This window comes from Mustela putorius, unplaced genomic scaffold, assembly GCF_011764305.1.
Source record: "Mustela putorius furo isolate JIRA1106 unplaced genomic scaffold, ASM1176430v1.1 tig00000997_pilon_pilon_pilon, whole genome shotgun sequence".
Taxonomy (NCBI): Eukaryota; Metazoa; Chordata; class Mammalia; order Carnivora; family Mustelidae; genus Mustela; species Mustela putorius.
Genome location: NW_025421527.1, coordinates 5,610,461 through 5,632,899, shown reverse-complemented (window position 1 = coordinate 5,632,899; position 22,439 = coordinate 5,610,461). Strand labels below are relative to the sequence as shown.

Below are 22,439 nucleotides of genomic sequence, written 5' to 3'. Positions count from 1 at the left end.
CTCTGTTCTGGAGAGCATTAACTGCAGGTGCCCCCGGGGGCATGACAGGGGTGTCCCCACAGGCTCGTACCCTTCTCCCCCCATAGCATCCTGCCTGGGCGCTCCGGCTGCGGCTGCCGCAAACGGAGAAACAGAGCGATCTGGGTGCAGCTCACGGCCCCCAGGGCTTGTCGGGGACCCTGCACAGGTCTGCCCCGCGCCCCGGGTCGGGAGGTGCCGGGCGCGGCCGGCGGGCGCCCCGCCTACTCACTGGTGGATGGCCTGCAGGAACTTGCGCTGGTGCCTCCTGACTTTGGCGTGGTCGATCTTCTTCAGCAGCTTCGTGTGCTTGTAGATGAGCCACGTTTCCCGGAGGACGTTGGCTGCTGCGTTCTTGATCTGGGAAGACAAATAAGGCAAGCGGGCTGCAGGTGGTTTCCTGGTTTCGTGGACTCTCTCTGGCGGCGGCTGAGACCGCCTACTTTCTAAGGACACGGTTTAGCCCAGATCTGTGGTTCCCTTCCCTGATTCACGAACTCTTAGAAAGGAGGGTCACGGTTCATCTCCTAGGACTCCCGTCTTGGACACAGTGGATGGGCCGGAGCTGTTTCCTTCTTAATGACTTCAGACTGGCCCCAGCCCGCACCCCCAGCCCCGGGGGTCGGGCGCCCCGTGGGCGAGCAGAGCCTCACACTCCACCTGACATTTCCTCTTACCGCCCGGTGCCTTTCCGGGGTTCAGACACTGAACAGCTTTCCCATCAGCCGGAGATTTTAAAAGGTCTCTTTGAGGAAATGCCTTTCCCACAAATGGAGCGGGAGGCCTCGGCCAGCCCATTGTGTCCTTTTCCAAACGGCCAAAAACATTCACACTGTAATTTTACACGTAAATGTAATTGGCTTAAAACTGACACCATTTCAAAGCAGCATCTGAAAATCAGTGAAGATCCTTGGCTGTGAAGCCAACGGCGCGTCCTCGCCAAGACGGGCTCCTCTGTGGGCGCGGCGACCCCGCGCTCCGACCTGTGAGGCTGTCCTCCGTTCACGTGGACACCGCTGATGCCACCGGCTCTCCCCGGAGCCAGGACGCGTCGACGGCATCCGGATGGCAGGGGACAAAATTTTAATCCAAACACAGACAGTAACAAGAGCAAGAGGAAACGAGGCTTTGGGAGGAAAGACCCCCCTCTCTGTGAGCCATGCAGACGGGCCAGGCCCACAGGCCGGGGCTGCGGGTCCGTCACTCTGCCTGGGAGAAACCGAGGCAGCCGCCAGGAAAGATCTTCACGAAGCCGCGGAGCCCGGGGCTTCTCCTTCGACCGACACAGCAGATGGGATCTCGCAAGGGTGCGGAGGCGTGCGGGAAGGCCTGGGAGGCACCGTTGTCCAGGCCGAGCACTTCTGTGTGTGTACGTTTTAAAAATTTATTACCGCGGCTGGATTACATTTTTCCCTGGCGCTGAGGTGATGTTTTTGAAGGAACAGCTCGGTCTTCTCAGAAATGTCTAAGTGACTTAAACACAGCTTTCTTGTTCAGTAAAAATCCACTGTGAAAATGGTTTTCGACGACTTAATTGCCCACTTCTGGTGCTTCCTCGCCTGAAAGGAAGCAGGTGGTGGGGAGCGGACTCCAGGGACAGGGAGCGCCCGGCGAGCAGCGGACGCGGGTCTGTCCGGGCCCGAGTGGACAGGAGCCTCCTGGACAAGGGAGGGGGTGCGAGGGAGACCCCCATGGCCCCGGCTCTCTCTGTAGACTGCGTACCTCCGCCGGCTTCTCCTGACGGGTAAATTCTTCGCTTTTCCTGGGTGCTTAGGTTCCAGGGCAGGCGTCACAGAAAAAAAAACGCGAGAAAAAGCCTGTCTCGGTGGCGAGGACGACGGCAGAGCCCCCGCTCCCCACGCGCCCTGCCCGGGAGGCCGGCCGAGCCAGGAGTGCCGGGGGCGGCCGTGGACACTCGCGCGGGGGTTGCTGGGGAGCGGCTGGAGCGGCAGAGCCACGGCGTCCACCCTGATCTTCCCGTCACTGAACAAAGGCTTCACCCTATCAGGTGGGCCAGACGGAGCCTCACCCTCGGGTGCGCGGGAGGCCCCCAGGAGGCAGGGACGGGGACGCGGGCCGGGCAGGGCGCAGGTCTGAGCGCCTCCCGCGCATGGGGGTTGCTCCCCACAAACCCGCCAGTCCCTGGGGCGACCCCCGTTTTACGGAGGAGCAAAGCGAGACGCAGACAGACGCCGCGAAGCCTGCGCTGACCCGAACCGAGCACACACGGGCTCCGGCGGCGTCACCGAGCCCTGAGTCCAGCCAGGAGGAGGGCGCGGCGGAGACCGTCGCCGGGGCCAGAGTCACAGGGCCGGCCGACGGCGGGGCGCGCACAGGGGCCACAGGGGCCCGGGGCCGAGACAAACAGAAGGTTCCGGCGCGTTCTGAAGAGTGACCTGCCGAGACGCCCTCTCTCCGCAGCACCGTTTCCTGTTTCCCAGGATCAAGGAGCCAGAGAAACGTTTGCCTTTTCTTTCACCCCTCGGGGCCCCCGCAGGGCCATGTCATGGAGCGAGCAGCCTGGGCCCCCGGGACTCTTCGGCCCGGGTGTGGCCAGCAGGTCACGGCCCGCCGGGTGGCAGCATCGTGGGCGGGAACAGGAGGCCCATGTGCTGGGGAAAGCAGCATTAAAGGACAGCCTCGATGCGGACTCTGAAGCTGACTGACAGCACACAGCCTGGCACAAGGCTAAGGGGCTCAATGCCCACGAGAGAAACGGACACAAGCTTCTAAGGGCACCGAGCCCCCGCCACTGACCAACCAGAAATGCCGCAGCCGAGTCCTGCGGCTGAGGACCTTGACCATCAGCGGGGAAGGAGCAGCTGAGGTCGCGTGTCCCTCCTGGGATCCGCTGAGCTCCTGTGGGGGCCCGGGCACCCTCTGAGTGCTCCTGGTGGGCAGGGGCACCCAAGCTGCTCCTGGGGTGGGGGGCCAGGGGCCGCGCAGGGCTGAGGGAGGCTGGCTGCTGTCCGACGGTCCTGCCTGCACACGGGAGCCGGCTCTTCTGCTCCCCAAACACGTACTCACGCGAGCTGACTGCCTGCTGGGGGCACGCGTTCTAGACCCGAACCGAGTGCGTGTCCCCTCTGAGGGCGGCCGGAGTGCGGGCTTGTGAACCTTCACGCAAGGCTGGGCCCGGCACAGGGAGGCGGCACGAGTGGTGGTAGCGGCCGCCCACACGGAGCGCTCACGGCGCCCCAGGCCGCGTGCAGCGCCTCATCAGCCCCCAGAGAACCCGCACACGGGGCTGCGCCCCCTCCCGTCCAGCCACTCGGCTCCCGGAGACTCAGTCACTTCCTCGCTCCTTCCCACAGCCAGGAGCACCGAGCACGCAGACCCCGCTCGGAGGCGGGAGTACTCGGCTCTCGGGGCTCACCGTCCGGCCAGGCCGTCCGCGGCCTCTGGGGTCAGGTAGTATCACGACCGAGAGCTTCGGGGGAAGAGACAGCTCACAGCAGTGACCGCACGGGGACCCTCTGCGCACAGAGACTGGCCACGGGCTCTTCCACTCCTGGCAGCGCCACGGGTGCCCTCCCCGCGCCCACCGCAGCCGGAGAAAGTGCTCTGTCCCCTGAGCTGCTGACTCAGGCCACCCTCCTGCTGCAGGAGGACACGAGACACTTCCAGAAACCTCAGGGACACCTCCCCATGAGGCTCCAGGGAAGAAAGGTCCCTGGGGTGAGGCCGGGGAGGGAGAGGGCGCAGATCAGGCCTGGCAAGCGGGTGACAGAAGTGGGTTCAAGGAGCCCTGGATCGGGTTTAGGTGACCCGAAAGCTGAGCGTCGTGTCCGAGAACCTGCGGGTCAGTCCTTCAACACGCGACTGAAGGCGTTGGTGAGGGACAGGACTGGGCAGGGGCCTTGCTCTGTGCGCTCGCCTTGACCCCAGAGACCTCCCGCGGCCTCCCGTCCCCTCTCCGCTCCCCCCTGCTCCCTGGCCTGTCCAGCCCTGTCCTGTGCCCCTTCTCAGGCTTCTCTGCTTGCTGCTCTCCGGCTCCGAACTGGGCTGGGCCCCATGGCTGGCGGCAGCTTGGGGCCGGGAGTGAGGAGGGCAGGAAGGCAGTGCTTCTGCCGTGGGACGTGGGGTTCGGGGCTCCTGGCCCTGCGCAGGGTGACCGCCGGCGCTCCGCTGTGCACTGCTATCGGCACGGTGCTCTGCGGGTGAGCCGGCCAATGGGCTCTTCGCCCCCACAGGCCTGGGACCCCAACCCCCACGCCATGTCCCCAGGAGCCCACTGCTCTGGAAAACCCACGGGGTTGGGGCTGGAGGCCACGTGCCGGCCGCCCCCGCTGGGGTCCGGCTGCGAGCCTCGTCCCCTGGACTCCTTCTGGCTCAGCAGCTGTGTCTGCAGGCCTCTCCGTAAAGTCAGCCTGTCCCAAACCTGTCTGGGACAGGGCGCTGTGACCGAGGTGTTTTACAGGCCCTTTCTGGGGGTTAGTACGGATAGCTGATCTGTCAACTGCTTGATAAATTCTTAAGAGAAGATCCGTGAGGAGAAAACCGTTGGATTATCCGGCTGGAAGAAAAGGCGTTTCAGCAGGATAGCGATAAAACTTCTGCATCTGCTCGTAACCAAAGAAGAGGTTCCTTTAGCGTGAATCGGTAGGTCCGGGGGTTACTAAGGTCCTGAACAGGGTGACTTGCTCATCGCGGAGTCTGGGAGCCTCAGAGGGGCCCACAGGGAAGCAAAGAGCAGGACGACTGGGGTCAGGGAGGCTCAGGAAGGGGGAGGCAGTGACTCCCGGGACAGAGCCGTGTGCCGGGCAGCGGGCCTGGAGCAGCCGGCGTGCGGGAACGGCCTCGGCGAGGTGGAAGCAGGCCGGGGAGCTGCTCGGCCCGGGGGCCCAGGGCAGAGAAGAGTCCAGGTGCTGTCGGGCGCCCAGGCCTGGAGACCAGGGGCGTGAGGAGAAGCAACGAGCAAAGGGAAGGCAGGAGTTTGGTTTTGGTCCTACTCATTGACCTTGTGGGGAAATGCACATCGGTAACGTTCAGGAAACCCCACGGCAACGGGAAGGGCACGCAGTGTTCGGCCAGCGGCGCACCTGTGGCCCTGCCCGAGGTCCCGCGGGGACAGTCGACACGGCAAACAGAACATGTCCCGTCTGTGCCGCAGCGGAAGCCACGCGTCCGTGGGCAGCCTGCCCGCTGGTTAGAAGAGCGGGTGGGCTCTGAGGGCAAGAACCGCCTGGTGCCCATCTGGGTGTCCCCGGAGCAGAGGGTGGTGTCCAGCGGGTGATCCGATGATGAGCGTGGTTAGTTCCATAAAACGGAGACCCGGGCGCACGCAGCTCATGTGGGGGAAGGCAGGGAGCTGGAACCCTTCTCACAGCCTCTCCGTGCGGCCTTTACCTGCTAGCTACCAGCCCAGAGGGCAGCCAGAAATGATAGTCTGGGAATGGCAGTGGCCCTGACCCTGGGAGGTCACCACGGGAAGGTCTGGTCGCACTAAGTCCGGATCTCACTGCCGCCGAGTCGACCAGCTACACAAGTGGCGAGAAGGCCGTGGGCTCGGGAGAACCAGGACCTGAGCTCCTCCCCGGTGCCCCCAGCCGGCCCTGCCCCCTCCTCGCCCACACAAGAGTGACTCTCGGGGCCACCGTGAGGCTGGTGCTGGGACAGCAAACCTGGCAGGACACGTAAGCTAGAACCGTCTGCGTATTTTTAGGACTAAGTCACAGCTCTTCTCTCTCTCTATTTGCTTAGGTGTTTGAAGAATTAGGTTTGCCTGTGTTTTCGTAATAGGTGGCTCTTATCTGTGGGACGCACGGTGGCCCGCCCTCGAGAAGGTTTCTGATTACGTCCGGGCGGGCCACCGCCAGCCCCGGGGAGCGGATGCCAGGGCTTGCCAAATTCACCGGCACCTTCCTTCCAGCAGGGTTTCGGCGAGGAGCCTCCGGAAGCCTCAGGCCGGCCGGTGCCGCCGGCTCCAAGAACCCTGGCTCTGCGGCAGCCGCCCCTTCGCGGTGCCGGCTCCTCCCCGGGAGAAGATTCTAGACATTAAAGGGACATTGAGTGGACTGAAGAGTCCTCAGGAAAGTGAGACGGGTTCAGTTCACAGGCGCCTGGCGCTGGTGGACGGGCCCCGCGTACGTGTTGTTTGGTTTTCAGCCCTACTTTTCAAAACTGAGTGGCCTTGAGGAGGATTTACAGAATTACTCCTGAAGGACAAGAATCAGCGACCACGGCACAGTCCTTCCGCAGTCCGGCGCAGGCAGACTGTCCACTTTCCCGCCGCGGGGGAGCGGGCTCTCCTTGGCTGGGCTCCCTCTCTGTCCGACCCGCGAAGCGACACACGGAGGGACCACCGGCGGCACGAGGTACCGCGCAGCGCCGATGTCCTGAAGCCGACCAGAAGGCGCGACCCTGCCACTGGCTCCCTGCTCTGAGGAAGGTGCCACGGGCACAAGCGGCCGCTCACACCCCTGCCTCCCCGCCGTCACCCCTGCACGGTGAGGCCAGTCAAGCTGGTAACTTGCTCCACGCCGAGCCGGACGCATGTGCGTATTGTGGGGCCGAAGGGAACCGCTGGGCCACCGGCTTCCGGGTGAGGCCCACCCAGGAAGCCACGGGAACAGCCCCTCACAGGGCCATCTGGATGTGACATTTGCTCCTGCTGTACCTCCGACTCGCCGCGCCCCGGGCACGCGCCTGCCCGCCGACCAGGCTGGACGTCGGCCGGGGCCCGGGACTCTGCACAGCTGGGAGCCCCCTTGAGGGATCCGATCCGTGGAACCGAAGACCCGACACGCAGCCCCGCGGAGAGCTCTGCTGGGAAGCGCAGAGGCTGAGGCCATGGCGCTGGCCTCCAGGCCTCCCTTCTCGCTCGGCCTCCGACTCCGCTGCTGCTGATGCTTTCCCGGCTGCGGCGGCCGCACACGGTGTCCTGTCTGACGTTCAAAACCCAGACCGGCTCCTGCTCGCTCCGGGGCCCCTCACACTCCAGTCCTGAGCCTGGAGGACGGGCCGCAGCGGCCCAGCCCCCGCACGGGCTCCGATGCTCGTCTCAGAAAGAGGAGTTTTGCACGACATCCTCTAGCTGACCTCGGTCCGGCCTGCAGCTCTAGAGCATCCTCCATCGACCCAGTCATTACGGAATGGCTCCTGCCCTGCTCGTCTGGCTGTTGCCCTGGAAGGACCGGTTTCCGTCCCTTCTCAGACAGTCCAGCCGTGGCAGACTTTCAGCTCCCGACCCTGCTCCTGTGCGTCCTCAACCACAAGGGAGAAGCTTTCCCCGGAAGCCCCCAAGGGGGACCGGAGGACACTTCGATGAACGTCATTTAGAAACGGGGGCTCTGCTGGGATGAGCGTCTTTAAAGACTTAAAAAAAAAAAAAAAAAAAAACAATTGGATTTAGATACAATATCGTTTTTAACACTTTTCCGCTCTCCCTCGGTCCCGGCCGGCTCAGTCAGAGGAGGACGAGACGCTTTATCTCGGGGTCGCAAGTTCGAGCCCCACATTCGATGTAGAGAGGAGTTAAATAAATACACTTAAAAAACAAAAGAAAGACAAGAGTCCACGGCCCTTCCTAATGCCGTCTCCCGCCGGGTGACTGGTTCCCGGCCATCGGGGGAGGCGGTGGACACGCCACCAGACGTGCGATTCCACTGTCAGGTGGTCAAAACCGTGCGGTGATTTGGTGGGAGACGCAGCCCAGAAGGCGACCCGTTCGCAGGGGTCTGGGCCCCGGCCCCGTTGAGAGGCGCGGCCCTGACCCGTCTCCTGCCCCGAGGCCAAAGGCCCCGACGAGGTGCGCGTGCCACTTACCCGCTTGGTGAGCTGCGTGTCCATCATGAAGTTGTGCACGTGCTTCTCGGCCTTCGTGAGCTCCAGCTTGCGGGCCACCACGGCCACCACCAGGGCGGTGCAGCCCGCACCCTGTCGGGGGCAGAAGCGGGGAGAGCTCGTGAGGGCGCGGCTGCAGGCGGAAGACTGCGGCCCCCGCCCGCGGCTGGCCCGCCGTGGGCTTCCAGGAGCGTGGGGGTACTTGGGGTCTCTGGCGGGTCGGGCCCTGACAGCCGTGCCGAGGAGGATCCTGCCCTGCTCCCAGCTGAGCCTCCGGGCTGACCTCCCTCTTCGGCTAGCCCCGCAGCGGCTAGTGGCGGGGGTGGGGGACTTAGGGTTAGGGGAATGGAAAACAGCAGACGTTCACTGGCAAGGCTGTGCGGGGGCAAAGGATCCTGACACCAAGCCCCGGCTCTGGCCTGCTCGTCCAAGCCCACCACCGGCTCCAGAGAAGGGGGCCGGGAAGACAGAAGGCCGTGCTGATACCAGAGTCCGGTGACAGAGCTCCAGCCATGCACCCAACACTGTACCCCACACCGCAGCACACCGCACCCCCAGGAACAGGGTTGGCGTGGGTGTGCGAGCTCTGGGACGGGGCTTGCTCTGCACTTGGCTGTGACCCGGGGACCTTCCAGGATACTCGCCGCAGACACTGTGGGAACACACAGCTCCAGACCCTGGCTCGGGGGAGCCTGCCGCAGCCCTCAGGACGTCCCCCCGCCATGTTCTCATCCTGCGGGGCACACGGGGTCCCACAGAAACCCCTCCGCGGGCCCTCAGGGCACTAGCCTGGCAGCCTCCAGATATGGGCCAAGCACACGCCCTGGACCCCACTGCCTGCGAGCTCAGGGCCCAGAGGTCTCCCCCACACTCAGCCTTTTGCAGGGGCAGCAGTCAGTCCTGCCCTGTGTCACCCCTGCCTCGCCCCTGGCCTTGCCCCTGCCCTGCCCCTGCTCAGCCCTGCACACTGGCCGGGACTGCTCTGCTCTCCCTCATGGGAAGAGAGGAAAGTCTGACCGTCGAGAGGCCAAACTCGGACTGTGGTTACTGTGAGCCTGACTTAGCCCCTGGAGGTCCCGGGGCGCAAGGGCTCCGTCCACGACATTTCCGGCCCGTTGGCCTCGCAGACGTCAGCCAACCAGACCTCAGCCTACCTGGCATCAGTCTACCAGAAGGGCTTAGCGACCCACCCAGACGCATGTTTTCAAACGCTCTGCCCTGGGGGAGAGCGGGTGGCCACAGGCGGGGCTGGCCGGCCACGTGGGGCTCTGGCTGAAGGGGGCGCGCCCTCCCGCAGCTCCTCAGCCAGCCCTCCGAATGATCTCCCGCTTCCCGGCCCTGGGGTCCACCACCCACCGCCCGCACAGCGAGCTGGAAAGCGTCTGTGTCGGCAGCCCCTCCCGGCCCTCGGCCTTCTTGCTTGCTCGGGGACGGCTGTGTTTTCTGGCATCTGTGTCTTGCGGAAAACCATGCCCAACGCTCAGGAGATCTGCACGGGGACACTGGACAGCCTGGGCCATAGCTGTCACGTAGGCCTCCGAAAACAGCACGTGGCTTAGAGGCCCTGTTCCGGGGGGAAGGGGAGCACTCCACTCCCCTCAACCAGACAGAGGACGGTCCCTCTCCTCCGTGGGGAGTTCCAAGCCCGGACAGAGGGACGCGTCGTACTGTTAAAAATGAGGCGTCTCCTTCGCATCCCCTGGGGCCAGGAAAGCAGAGCTCACTTCAGTTGCCCCTACAAGCCGGGGGGGGGGGCAGAGGCGCCAAGGAGAAGCCCCCCTCGTCACGCCGCACTGGGGATCCCATCAAACGAGCAGTCACGCACCAGCCTGGACCTCCAGGGTCCAGGAGAGGGTCCCCGGCCCCCGCCGTGGCTCCCAGCCCAGCCGGCGAGTGCAGGGGGCCTCTCGCTGGAAGCCAGTGTTTTAACGAAGGAACCACCTATTTTGTACGACTAAGATAAATTTCTGCATGGAGACGGGAGGTGGACAGGATTACGTTTTCAATTTCTTTCGACTTAAAGATGCCAAGACTCCCTCGTGGCTAATTCTCTGGGGGGCACTGGGTTCTTAACCGTAAAGTCTAACCTGAACAGATACAAGGAGTACTCTCAACTTCATTTTTCTTTTAGAAAATCCATCAGCTGGATGTAATTTGAGAAGTCGCCTGTAATGAAGCCTCACTTGGTCATTTCCTTGCGAAGAGGGGGTCAGACCCGGGCAACCTCCAGCAAGCGGTGAGTGGCCGCAGTCAGATTGCGGGTCCTCTGCACGGTGTGTGAGAGAGACGGGGACACGGGAGCAGGGAGGGCACAGGGAGCCGGCGGGAGTAGACACCAGCCGGGACACTCCAGCCGGGCTGGAGCCGGGGAGGAGGGAAAGGCTAGGTGGCGCGGTTGAGCCAGGAGGAACAGGGAAGCAGGAGCTGAGTCCGAGGGTAGCGGTCCAGGGGCGCCTGGCGGCTCCGCTGGTTGAACAGCTTGGTTTCGGCTCAGGTCCTGATCTCAGGTGGTGAGACTGAGCCCCAGCCGGGCTCCGCGCTCCCTGGGGAGTCGGCTTGAGACTCTCTGCTTCCCTCTCACTAAAATAAATAAATAAGTCTTCAAAAAAGAAAAAAGAAGGTCATGTCCATTTTGGCTCTCTGCTGGGCAGGTTACTGGAGCCGGCCCCTCCTCCTGCGCTCTCTTGTAAGTGGTCTGTTGGTCACCTGCGTTCCCCGGGGTCACAGGGACCCCCGTGGGGAGGGTGCGTCCCGGCCTGGGGAGGCTGTAGGAGCCGGGCACAAAGGCCTTGGCGCGCTCCCGCCAGCCGGCGGGGGACAGAGGAGGGTGAGCAGCTGCTGGCGTGACTTCCATGACTCGGACTTTTGCCTTCAAATGTGCCCAGTCCTGAGTCACAGTCCACAGCAGCTGGGCTCCTGGGTCTCCTCTGGCCAGGACGGGCGGGGTCCTCCCCACCAGTCCTCCCTCCTCTCCAGCCTCCGAGATGGGGCCGAGTGGCAGACGGAAGCCTGGGTTTCACGCAGGATTCTGTTTCTCCCACAGGCTCCACGTGAGGACTGGTCTGAAAGCAGGTGTTTCAGGGAGAAGCTGGTCTCTCACCCTGCCTGGAAGGACACGTCCTGCTGAGCCTCCAAACAGTGACTCAGAACCTGCCTCCACGTTCCCTTTGCGGCCCAGAGAGCATCTCTCCTGAGGCCGCGGTGGGGGGCAGTGGGTCGGGGGCTCAGGTCCCCCCTCCCCCGCACACAGCCCGCAGCTCTGTCTGTTTGTCCCCAGCTCAGGGAGGGTCCGTAGAGCGAGTGCGACTTAGCCGTCCTGACATGGGGCTCCCAGCAGGCGGTCCTGGAGACCCCATGAGCTCCCAGATGCGGAGCAGGAAAACCTCCACGGCCAGCCGAAGGGTGTGGCCACGTCTGGCTCTGGAGGCTGAATATGGACAGCTTTCTCTGTCACGCCATGACATTCTTCAGGGAAAGATGCATGTTTTGACCCATCAGCTTCTGTGGCCGAAACCCCTCGGACACACCAGGTCTGGGCCAACAATGTCAAGTTGCTCAGACGATCACAAACCCTGCCTAATGGTTGATAATTACACCGTTTCTGGGGCTGCTGGAGAAAACCATGATTAAGACTATTTACAGCCCCGCACACAGATCCCTCCCTCCCCGCGGGCAGCCGAGCCGGCCGCGGTGTCCATGGCAACCGCACGGGGAGCCCTACCTGGAGTGCGGGCTTGGCTGTGAGCTTCGGAGGGGCGGCGGGAGGCGAGGGAGGGGGCGGGGGGAGGGCAGCTCCCCGAAACCCAGGCAAGAATGACTCAGCGAGAAGAGCCGCGTTTGTGAGAAAAATGCCACCAGGGGCGCTGCCTTCAGCTCAAGTCACGGACCTGGGGTCCTGGGATCGAGCCCCGCATCCGGCTCCCTGCTCGGCGGGAAGCCGGCTTCTCCCTCTCCCACTCCCCCTGCTTGTGCTCCCTCTCACTGTGCCTCTCTCTGTCAAAGAAACAGATAAAATCTTGAAAGAAAGAGAGAGAGAGAGATGAGGGAGGAAGACACGCCACCAGGTTCCTCACTGGGGCCGCCCCGAGGGGGTCGTGCACCGGCTGTGGGGGAAACACGGGCAGTGAACACGCGGCCCCTGAACACGGAGAGGTGAGGTGCGCATTTTAGGCAAAAGAGAAGATGAAGGGCCTGTGCTGTGTTCTTAGCGCGGGAGGGTGCACCCTCTCGCTGTGGCCACAGCTCAGGCCGGGAGAACAGCCCGGGCCACGGCCACCGGGGGAGCAAACCCGTGCTGGGCCCACCCCCAGGGAGCAGGGGTGGGGCTGGTCCCGCCTGCCAGAGGCTCAGTCAGAGCACAGGCCCAGAGCCCAGAGACGGGGCAGACACCCGGGGGTGCAGCTGGCAGCCGAGGGGTCGTGCTCTCCGCGGGGCTCATCCGCTCTTTGGCTGCCCCAGCCACAGAGCCTGTCCGGGAGTCGCTGAGACAGGCGGACTTTGGCCTTGGGGCAGCATTTCACAACTTTCTGGAGGGGTCATTGCCTGGATCCTGGTGGCTGCTGGAGCCCTGGCAGACAGACAGGCCGCTCCTGACGCTCCGGATGGACGGAAGCCTTCGTGCTGGGGCCTTCCACTCACCCAGGACGTCCCCCCCCCCCCGCCCACCGCTCGGCTGCTGCACCCAGCCCGCTGGCTTCGTGGGGGGCCGTCAGGGGGCAGACGGCACAGCTGTGTCCCAGCAGGGCTGGGACCTCCTGCTCTGGCCCCGACCCTAGGGCCTCCTCTGCTCTGAGGGGCCCACACTCCGGCCTTGTCCCTGAGGTCAGTGCCAAAAGGGCCCCGGGCTGCAGGGGTGGGGCGGGGGGCAAGCCCCCCCAGGTAGAATTTAGTGCCCTTTTTGCTGCGGAAAGGAACGGCTCCCTCCCCAGGGGAAAACCTGAGAGGCACCAACAGCAAAGACTTTCACCCAAGTGTGCGGGTTGTGGAGGGGCTCCCCTGGGGGGACTGTGACCCCCACAGGGCACCTAGAGCTGAGCGGAGGACCCATGCGCCCCCACACCCCACCCCAGCCACCCCTGGCTTCACCGCGGACGTTCTCTTCTGGGCCTCGGGGTCCCCAGGGGGTGGCTGCCCTAAAGACAGCAAGGCCCAGCCTCGCATCATCGGGTCGGCGCAGGAGAAGCGGTAGGCGCGGCGGCCCGTGGCTCCTCGCTGGAGACGGTGTTGGTGCTCACCCTCACTGCCAGGCAGCCCGTCAGGAGCACAGGGCAGGCCTTCCGTCCCTGCTCTACCAGCGGCTCCAGGCCCAGGGCCCTGCCCAGCACCCCCACCGGGACGTCCAGCTTAGCTTTCTCAGACCTAAGTCTGTGGGGCCCTAGGGCAGGAGGGGGACAGGCCAGTGCAAGCCCTGAGGCTTACTGTGGGGAGCTTACACAGGTGGGGGTGCAGGGTCAGGCAGGCCAGTGTTGCCCAGCCTGTTTTGGGGGGCCCTGAAGAGGCCATTAACTATCCAGAACGGGGGAGGGTTCCTGTTTTAGGAACAGAAGGCGGACCTGCCCTCCCCACCGCGCAGCGCGAGCCTGCGGAACCTGCCGGCAGACCCCCTGAGCTGCCAGGAAGGCTCTGCTCTGTGCAGCTCCCTGGGAGCGGGAGCCGGGGGAAGGGGGAGCCGGGGCGGGGGGGGGCCCCTGGGGGGGAGCTGGGAGGGGGAGGCACTCACCATGATGCCGGTGAGAAGACAGACGCCTTTCCCGCAGTATGTGTGGGGTACCATGTCCCCATAGCCGATGGACAGGAATGTGATGGAGATGAGCCACATGGCGCCCAGGAAGTTACTGGTCACGTCCTGCTGGTCATGGTACCTGCCGAGGGAGAGACAGGGCTCAGTGGATGGAACCGCAGGCCCTGGGGTAACGGCTGCAGGCGCACCCGGACCGGGAACGAAACGGGTCTGTGCCAAGGTGGAGATGGCGGGTGCCGGGGACTGAAGGCGCCACGACTCTGCCCACCCAGTGCCTGACGCAGCCCGGGCCCCCGCCCACTGCCGGCTTGCCCCAGAGGTGCTCTGTGCTGCAGACGCCCTCTCGGAGCTGCTCAAACAGCTCTGGATGAAATCATGCGGGAATAAAGTTCTTTTCCTAGCGACCGCCTGAGTGTGCGTAGACGTGACTGATCAGAAATCACAGGCCCCAGAACAGGGAGAATGTAAAAAATAAATCACCAACACGTCTAGCAGTTTCCTGTAAGAATGCTGAGGGATCCCAGAGAAGGGGCACCTGCCCAGGGCGGAGAGGGAGGCTGTCGCCGTGGGGGCTCTTGGGCCGTCTGTGGGGGTGCTGGCTTCTCCCTGTGGAGCTGGACGGGGCTCTGGGCTGCCCGCCCGGGGAGGCACCCACTGGAATGGTATTGCCCCGTTCACAGCCCGGGGTGTCCTTTCGCTGCTCCCCTCACCCCAGACACCCAGCCCGCTGAGTGCCAGGCTCCGCGCCAGTGCTGCCGTGCAGGGACCCTGCTGCCGTCCAGATACAGCCCCTGCCCCTGGGGCTCGGAGCTCGGGGAGGGCTGGCGAGGAGGCAGACATGCACAGAAGCGGGTGGGCAAGGCGCCTCTCCAGCAGGAAAGGGCAGTGCCCTCCATGCGAGCCGCAGGCGGGGCAGGCTAGATAGAGGCTGGTTGCCAGGCAGCTGGGAGGTGGGGTCTCAGACAGAGGGACCGCAGGGGCCGGGCCTGCGTGTGGCAGGTGGCCGGGGCTGGCCCCGGCGGCAGGGCAGGTGAAGGTGGATCCCTTCTTTGAACGTTTGCTAGCAGGATCTGCCTGACCCCACACCACAGAGGGGAGGCAGCAGGTGCGAAGCAGGTGGAAGGCGCAGGTGACAGCCTTTGTCACCCACCAGCCCGTACCGACTCCAGGGCGAGCACCGGTGACGGGATGTCCAGCCCCAGCCCGACGCCTCGACCAGCAAGCAGAGATGTGCACATTAGCCTCGAAGCCGGCCGCGCGGGGCGCGCACGCCCTGGTCTCCAGGACGCCCACCTGCCCTCCCCTGGCTGGCTGCCGCCTCCTCCTGTGTGTGCCTGTCGCGCCCCGCAGGAGTGGTGCCGGCTGGTGCTGCCACCTGGACACCCAAGACAGAGGGTGCCCTGCTCCCGTGCCAGGGGCCACCCCTCCCCTCCCTCGGCCCGTCCCTTCCGTTCCTGTGGGCTGCTCTGGGGCGGGGAGGGCGCGGGGGCAGACCCCCACTCTGGCGCCTGCACCGAGCTGCTGTGTGGAATCCTCCGGGGGAGGGGTGGGCTTCGGGGTCTGTGACGCGGCCAGACTCAGGGCAGGCAGACTGTGGGGGCGCACGTAGAGAAGCCCCACGCGGCAAGCCCGCAACACAGACACAAATGTGGGTCACCGGCTCGTCCTGAAGACGTCTCCCGTCAGGTCTGCGGACGGCAAGGTTGGGGCACAGGACAGAGAGGACGTGAGCCTGTGGCCGTTGGCTCTGCTCACCCGGCTTCAAGCCCCAGTTCCCCTTCAAGGGGCTCCAGCCTGCGATAAGTGACCAAACTCATCTGCTGCTAGGACTGGCCCCTGGGGGCCTCACCTGCACAGCGCCCCGCCGCCTGCCCAGAGCCCGCCCCAGCACGCGGGATGTCCAGTCGCTGCCGAGGGCAGGTGCCTCCGTCCAGGAAGCATCTACCGAGAGACGGAGGAGGCGGGTGCCGACTGGGGAGCGAACAGGCGTCCGCCCTTGCGGAGCTGCCTGATACAGGGAGGAAGGAGCCGATTCGTGACACAGCAGGGACACAGGGCACTGGGTATCGGGGAAGGCTCGTCCCAGCCGCCTGCAGCAGTGGTGATGGCGGGCGGGCCCCACACGGACCTGCTGGAACGTCTGCAGGTACCCGAGAAGCGACGGGGAGCTGCAGGGGACCCAGGCGGCCGCCGACCACGGCTCCGGGACGAATCCGTAGCCTGTCTCTGCCTGCGTTCCTGGTCCTGCTGCGCGCGGTCCGCACAGTGTCCCTCTCCTTGCAAACCCGAGGCTTAACCTAGTGTCCCTGGGGCTCAGCGGCCCCACGTGAGCGGCCTCCGAGAGAAAGAAAGAAGAGCTCAGAGGGGGCGTCCGCAACAGGCAGGCGTCTTGTTGTCACCTGACGCCCCATTCACTGTTTCATCGCTCGGAATCCCTTTCCGGGAACCTCTCTCTCGTTCACACGCACAACCTCACCGGCGGTCATCGTGAGCGCGGGGACAAAAGCGGTTCTCGGGGATGCCCCTCACTGCTCACTTCTCAGACCCGAGGGCTGTCCCCTCTGGGGGGTGGGCACGAAGACACCCACTGTCCCCGTCATGGGGAGAGAGGCTTGAGGCTCACTGCGCGGGAGGCGACGGGCCGTGGTGCAGGGGCCGGAGAGGAGAAGCTGTTTCCAAAACTACTGACAACTTTACAGTGGCTTCCACGTGCCACAAATCACACGTTCGCGTCATGCCATTTTCTTCAACAGACAATTTTTCAGAGAACCATCTTTTTCTTTAAGGACCAGGGAGGAAAAGGTGTCTTTCTTTTTGAGGACAGTTATTATAGTTGTTAATTTCTCATTTTTCATTTTTTAATATTACGAAACAAATGATAGGGACAGGTGATCATGCGACACTTGGAAGACTTGGGATCCCAGATCCCGTGCAGACCGTTGGTAGGGAACAGCGCATGGCGTGACCCTGTCCAGAACCAACACTGCGAGAGAGACAACACTGGCCCCAGGAGATGCGAGGTGACGCCGGACAAGGGGGTCTTTCTGGAAGGAATGGGGGTCAGTGGAGGGGTCTCCCAAAAGGCAGAGAAGAAAACATGAGCGTATCACCAAACCCATCTACCAATTCGAATGATAATGGTTTCAGAAAGAGAACTGGAAAAGAGGAGGAGGAAGAGAGAAGTAACATTAAAGAAATCATTAACAAAAATCTCCAGAACTAAAGGACATAAGTTTCTAGATCAAGGGCCCCCTGTCCCCAGTGCAGTGGATGAAAAGACTCACACTGAGGCACATCGTGGTGAAATTTCAGAACACCAGGGGGAAGGAGAGGTGCTGCGGGGCTTCTTGAGCCAGCGGGGAGGGAGAGCAGGTGAGGGACCCAGGGAGGGGGAGGGCCCAGGGGGAGGGGCCTAGAGGAGCAGTGGCCCAGGGGTACAGGAGCCCAAGGAGATGGGAACCAGGGGGACGGGACCCAGGGGTCCTTGGATGTCGGCCAAGTGCCAGGCTCGAGCAGGTCAGAGGACCTGGGGGACCTTTCTCCAAGAAGACAAAATTGATAGAAAATTGAATATGCCTGAAAGTCCTGAGAACAGGCTGGACCACAGCCAGCACGTGGAACTGAATTAGGGACAAATGCACGAAAGGCGCTAAGCACGTGCGCTGACGCGGCGCTTTGCCAGGAGCAAACGAGATCTGCAGGACAGGCGTCCCGCTCTCTGGAAGGCACAGCTTGAACGGAGTCGGGCACACGGTGGTGGGAGGTGACGGCCAGGGGGGTTAGGGAAGGCTGGCGGCGGCGGCAGGAGGCCTGGGGGTAGGGGCGGGCAGGGGGGCCACATCCGCACCTCCCACATGGGGAGCAACCGATGGCACCAAAACAAGTTTTGAAAACCAGCAGCACACGCATGTCACTTAGACACAGGGAGGTCACCAGGGGCCGCACTGAGCAGGAGGCTGCGGAGAACCCCCTCTGGAGAGGGGCGAGGGGGAGGAATGCACAAGCCCAGACCTTGCAGCGCGACCTCGAGGAACTTCTGTGACAGCCGACGTAAAACCAAGCCGAAGAGAAAAAAACAAAAATGCACATCACATAAAATTCATTTATGAAGCACAGACACGAAGACGCGAGGCCAACCGAGCTCCCACGCCGGCCGCCCACGGAAGGGTCCGCGGCGCTCCTCCTCCGCCCGGGCTCCGTGTCCCCGAGCTCACGCTCCCCGCGGCCTTCCCACCCAGGTGGGCACTGCTTCTCTTCTCTGAAGTACCGTTCCTGACTTTTGTCCATTTTTCCTTTGCTTTGTTTTTGTCTCTTTTTCTTATTGGTTCTAAGAGTCCTTTTTATACTCTAGATAAGAACTTTCTCAGTTTTTGTGTTGAAAATTCTTTTTCCATTTTGTGCCTGTCTTATTTTCTTTGTAGTATATGTGATGAATAGACGTTCTAAGTTCTTCTGCGGCTGAATTCATCATCCTGGTCACTCGTAACCAGTGACGTATTATTTTTAGAGAAACACTTGCCTGCCTGCGGATACGAGACTTTCAAATGTTTCTAAATGTTGCCTTTCACACTTAAGTCTTTAAGTAATTTTGTGTACGGTGTAAGGTAGGGCTACGCCTTCCTGTCCCTCGAGCAGGTAGCCAGTCATCCTTGGCCCGTACGAAGAGCAGTGTCCCCCCACCCCCACCCCTGCCATGTGGATTTTACACAGAAGTGACACAATTTCGGGGCTCTCTCTTCTGTTCCATCAGCCTGCGCGTCAGCCCCTGTGGTTCCTTCATACTCCCCTCTGTAGCCTTTTCTGCACACCTTCCCAGAGCCTAAAGCGGAACAGGTGCTCAGTAAGTATCTGTGGAATGACTGTGGCCCGCTTGTTGCTTTTCCTGTCCCCGCGGGAAAGCGATGCTTGCTTCAGAAATTCAGCGAAGCACGTTTCAGCGAATCTCTCTTCAGCAGGTAAAGTTCTGTTGGCTGCCGGGTTCCTTGGACTTGGAGTCCGTTCTCGCCATTAAAAAGAACTCAGCTCCTTGCCAGTAGCTGTGACCTGACTTTCCACATGGATCTTGGTGATTTCATGGCCATTCATCCTGGGTCTGGTTTGTTTGCTGGAGACTTTCAGGGATCGAGCCAAGTGCACTACCTTGTCTTCACCCTCCATTCATGGTCCAGCTTCACACAGTCGGAGCCGCCCCCAGAGCTGTGGATCCTGTACTTAAGTTCTCCAACAAAAATCCCAGTAATAGGGACCCCTTGGATCCTCACCTAGACCTCCTGGTGGGCTTTGATACCACGGCCGCCTCCATTCCCAGAGCCCCACTCCTTTGGCACTGCCGGGAGCCGGCTGTCCCGGTTTCCTCCTGTCTGACCGTCCTTCTTGGATCCTTCTTCTGGCCTCCTGTTCAGCCCTTTCTGCCACATGCTCACCGTGGGCAAACCCCTTTCCTTGCTCCCACCATGCCGGCCCCTGTCCTCACTGACCCTTCCAAGGGATGCTTCAAGACCCAGCTCAAACCTCGCCTGCCCCTCCCAGCCACAGTGAGCTCTCTGCCTCTAACCCCGGCCCGCCTGGCGTTGGCCCCGTCCACGCCCTGCCTGCACGGTGTGGGACAGCCCAGGCTGCTCGGTGTCATGGTCGGAATGCGGGGGCTGGAGGGCCAGACTGTGTAGGCTTGAATCTGGGTTTGCCCCTTAGTATCTGCATGACCTTGTCCTCAGTTTCGCTGTCGGTAAAAGGGGAGAACTGCGCAACAGGCCCAGAGGCACGGCTGGGGCCGGCTGAGCGGAGCGGCGGTCGGCGACCCCCACCACCTCGTGCAAGCCCGGCCTTGCCGCAGCAGAGCCAACGCCTGCCCTCCCAGTCCTAACGGGTTTGCGACCTGGAACAAAGCACTTCACTATCTCGGAGCGTTTCCTCTTTAGGGACGCGGAGGGTCCTGTCTCCCCTGACCGGGTAAGGAGGCTGTGGGGAGCAATCAGGGCGGAAGGGCTTGGCCAACCTCAGACGGACACACACCCGGTGGGACTCTGCCTCCCCGCGAGTACCACCGCCTCTTGGCCCCTCCCACTCGGGCTCCTCCCCTGGGACCCCTCCCACTCGGGCTCCTCCAAACAGACCCTCCTCTGGAACTCGCCCCCCCATCCCGCCTGCACCGCTCTTACCCAGAGACCCTCCTGGCCATCCCTCCCACCAAGGCGCCCCCCCACCCCAACAGCTCTGGGCTAGTTCTGTGTTTACTGACTGTCCGGCCCCCATTAGAACATCAGCCTGGCTCCGTACTTGGTTTGCTGCTGTGTTTCCAGCACTCAGTCAGTGTTGGTTGAGTGAATGAATAAAGGATCCCATGTCGTCATCACAGGCCAGCAGGCCCAGGCCTCTTGCCCCAACTCTATCCTGAAGCCATGACAAGCACAGGAGAGTGAGTGGTCACAGCAGCGTCCCGGAGAAGAGCTTCAGCGGCAGTGAGCAGGGGCGGGTGGGCGAGGCGATGGGCACCTGCTCAGGCCCTGTGGGAGGGGCCAGGCCCTCTGGCTCCCACCAGGGGCTCTTGTGAGTCCTGGGTTTCACTCCTGGCCCTGCCCCTGCCTTTGTCCAGGCCGCCAGTCCCCTCTGCTAGCCGCGCACGCCCTCAGAAGGCTGGGGGTGTGATCCCAGCTTCGGGGGAATCGCTGCCGAGTCTGGAGTCCCGAGGGGGTTCTGGGAGCCACTAATGGTGTGGGAGAACCCGACGCGGGGGTCAGCCGGGCGGTGAGTGGCTGGAGGGCCGCGTGCTGGGCTGCAGGTGAACTCACATTTTTCTTAAAAACAATTTCCCCTACACACATCTTGAAGTGTGAGATGAACGGCCTCAGGGACCCAGGCTGCCGGCTCGGCCACCAGCTGGGATGCCTGGCCGGGGTGAGCGCTGTGACCTCAGCTTTGTCGCGAGAGCCAGTGGCCTAGTTCTGAAGAGCAGGCTTTGAATTTAGGAAAGGAGTGATGCTTCCTTCTGCCTGGTAATCAAGGCAATAGCCCCTGATCTTTCCAAGGCAAGTCTAATCTCTTACTTCCAGCCCCAAGATCTGCCGGCGTGGGTGCAGGGTCTCCAGTTAGTTTTGAAAGGGGAGAACCACCCCCCCAACCAAAAAGCACGATGTCGCCAACCAGCCAGCTGCGACTCCCCACCCAGCGGACGTGGCCCCTTGCCCTTCTGTTGACGTAGCTTGGTGTGGACTTTCCTTGCAGATATGTGGACACGCACCTGTCCCCTGGCGGTTTTCTCCGCAGGTTTTTGCCAAATGTGGAAGATGCAGGCCAGGGGGGCTGGCGTCCCACCTCTGGGTGCCTCTCTCAACAGGCTGCGAGGGGATCCCTGAGCAGGGACGCCAAGTTCAGCTCCTCTCGGTGGGCACTGCCCTCTTCCTGGGCTCTGCCTCCCTTTCTTCTGCTGAGAAGTTCCCCGGCTTCTCCGGCGGACGGCGGCGCCCTCACCGCACAGGCCACTTTCATCACCGAGAGGAGCGCGGCGACCTCTCCGAGCGGCTCCGAGATGGAGCTCCGGATGGCTCGCCTGGCAAACCCGGCTGAGTCAGTGTCTCTGTGCGATGTTTTCTTTCTTCTTATTAAAAAATATTTCCATGTTTCCCGATTTGGAAATGTTTCATAAAAATGCATGAAAACAGAGAAAAATGGCGTGTTTGGAGAAGCGCTGTAGCACGGGAAGCGTTTCTCCCGAGGCATTTGGAGGTGGCGCAGGAGAGGACACGGGGCGCGACCCCGTCCCGCCGGCTGTGAGCTGTCCCCCGGCAACGCGGAGGGCCCCTCCGCACCTCTGTCCTTTCGTCTGTGACATGAGCCCCTCCCAGGGGCTGCTGAGAGTCCGTCGTGGCCCGGCTCGGGCGGCGCGGGTCTGGGGCTGGCCGGACGCACCCCTGCAGTGGACAGCTGTGACCAGCCGGGCGACACGCGGGCTTGGCTGCTGCCTCATGGACCGCACTGTCCCGGGACGGAGGCTGACGCCAGGCAGCACGACAGCAAAAAAGGCCAAGTTCACTTGAGATAGGCGTGCCCAGGAGCGGCCCGCAGCACCTGGCGGGGACTCTCTGAGAACAGGGCATGCCGGAGTCAGGAAGAGCGGGGGAAGGCGGGGAGGGGACCCCCAGGTGGAGGAGAGGCAGGCGGATGAAGAGGTGCTCTCCAAGCCACCCGCCTGGGGTCCCATGAGCGGAGCCCGGGAGCCGTGAGCCCCTCGGGCCTGCGTGGCGGGTCCCCCGTGCCCCCACCCCAGCCTCCCCACCCCCACCCCAGATCCACTGTTCCTTCTGGAGCCTCTGCTGCGGCCCCTTCTCCCTCCCCCTCTCTCTCCGTCCTCCGTGTCCTCTCCCACCACGGGGTCTGATGCCTTCTCCGGGCTCGCCCTTCTGCTTGGCCCCGCGTCAGCCCAGGCGAAACCCGGTCTCACGGCCCTCCCCTCTCCGGCTCTGCTTTCCCTCTGGCCGGCGCTGCCCCTGGTTTTCATTCGGCACCGCCCACCCGGTCCGCCACACGCGAGCTGTTTTGCTCCTGGCTGAGGCTCTTCCCGACGACCAACCACCATCAGTCACTGACTGGGAAGCTCTTAGTTTTTCACGTACAGAGACAGGAATCCCAGTGGCCCGGACTCTTGTAAAGCATTTCCTCCAAGACCGTGGAGACGGTCTGTTTCTCATCTCAGTTTATTTCTGGGACCCTCTCTGTGCGGTGGGGAGGGCTGGAGATGCAGCTCTGCCTTACAGGACAATAAGAATCACGACTGCTTGTCAGCTGCCGGCCAGGGGCAACACGGGCCAACCTTTACGTGCGTTATCTCGGTGAATCTTCCCAATAACGAGATTCCTAACGTCATTTCCTGTTTTCTTGAATTGGAAACTCAGGGTCAGTC

General features: G+C 62.9%; 1 protein-coding gene across 2 annotated transcripts in view; it reads right to left on the bottom strand.

The window, feature by feature from the left end:
* KCNN3 (potassium calcium-activated channel subfamily N member 3) overlaps positions 1-22,439 on the bottom strand; it is a 123,567-nt gene that overhangs the window by 13,038 nt on the left and 88,090 nt on the right. For both annotated transcript variants that reach the window (XM_045086841.1, XM_045086843.1), the window contains 3 exons: positions 13,523-13,664; positions 7,786-7,896; positions 251-378 (listed from right to left, as the gene is read on the bottom strand). In XM_045086841.1, coding sequence (XP_044942776.1) covers positions 251-378; positions 7,786-7,896; positions 13,523-13,664 — 381 coding nt within the window. The remainder of the gene's footprint in view (positions 1-250; positions 379-7,785; positions 7,897-13,522; positions 13,665-22,439) is intronic.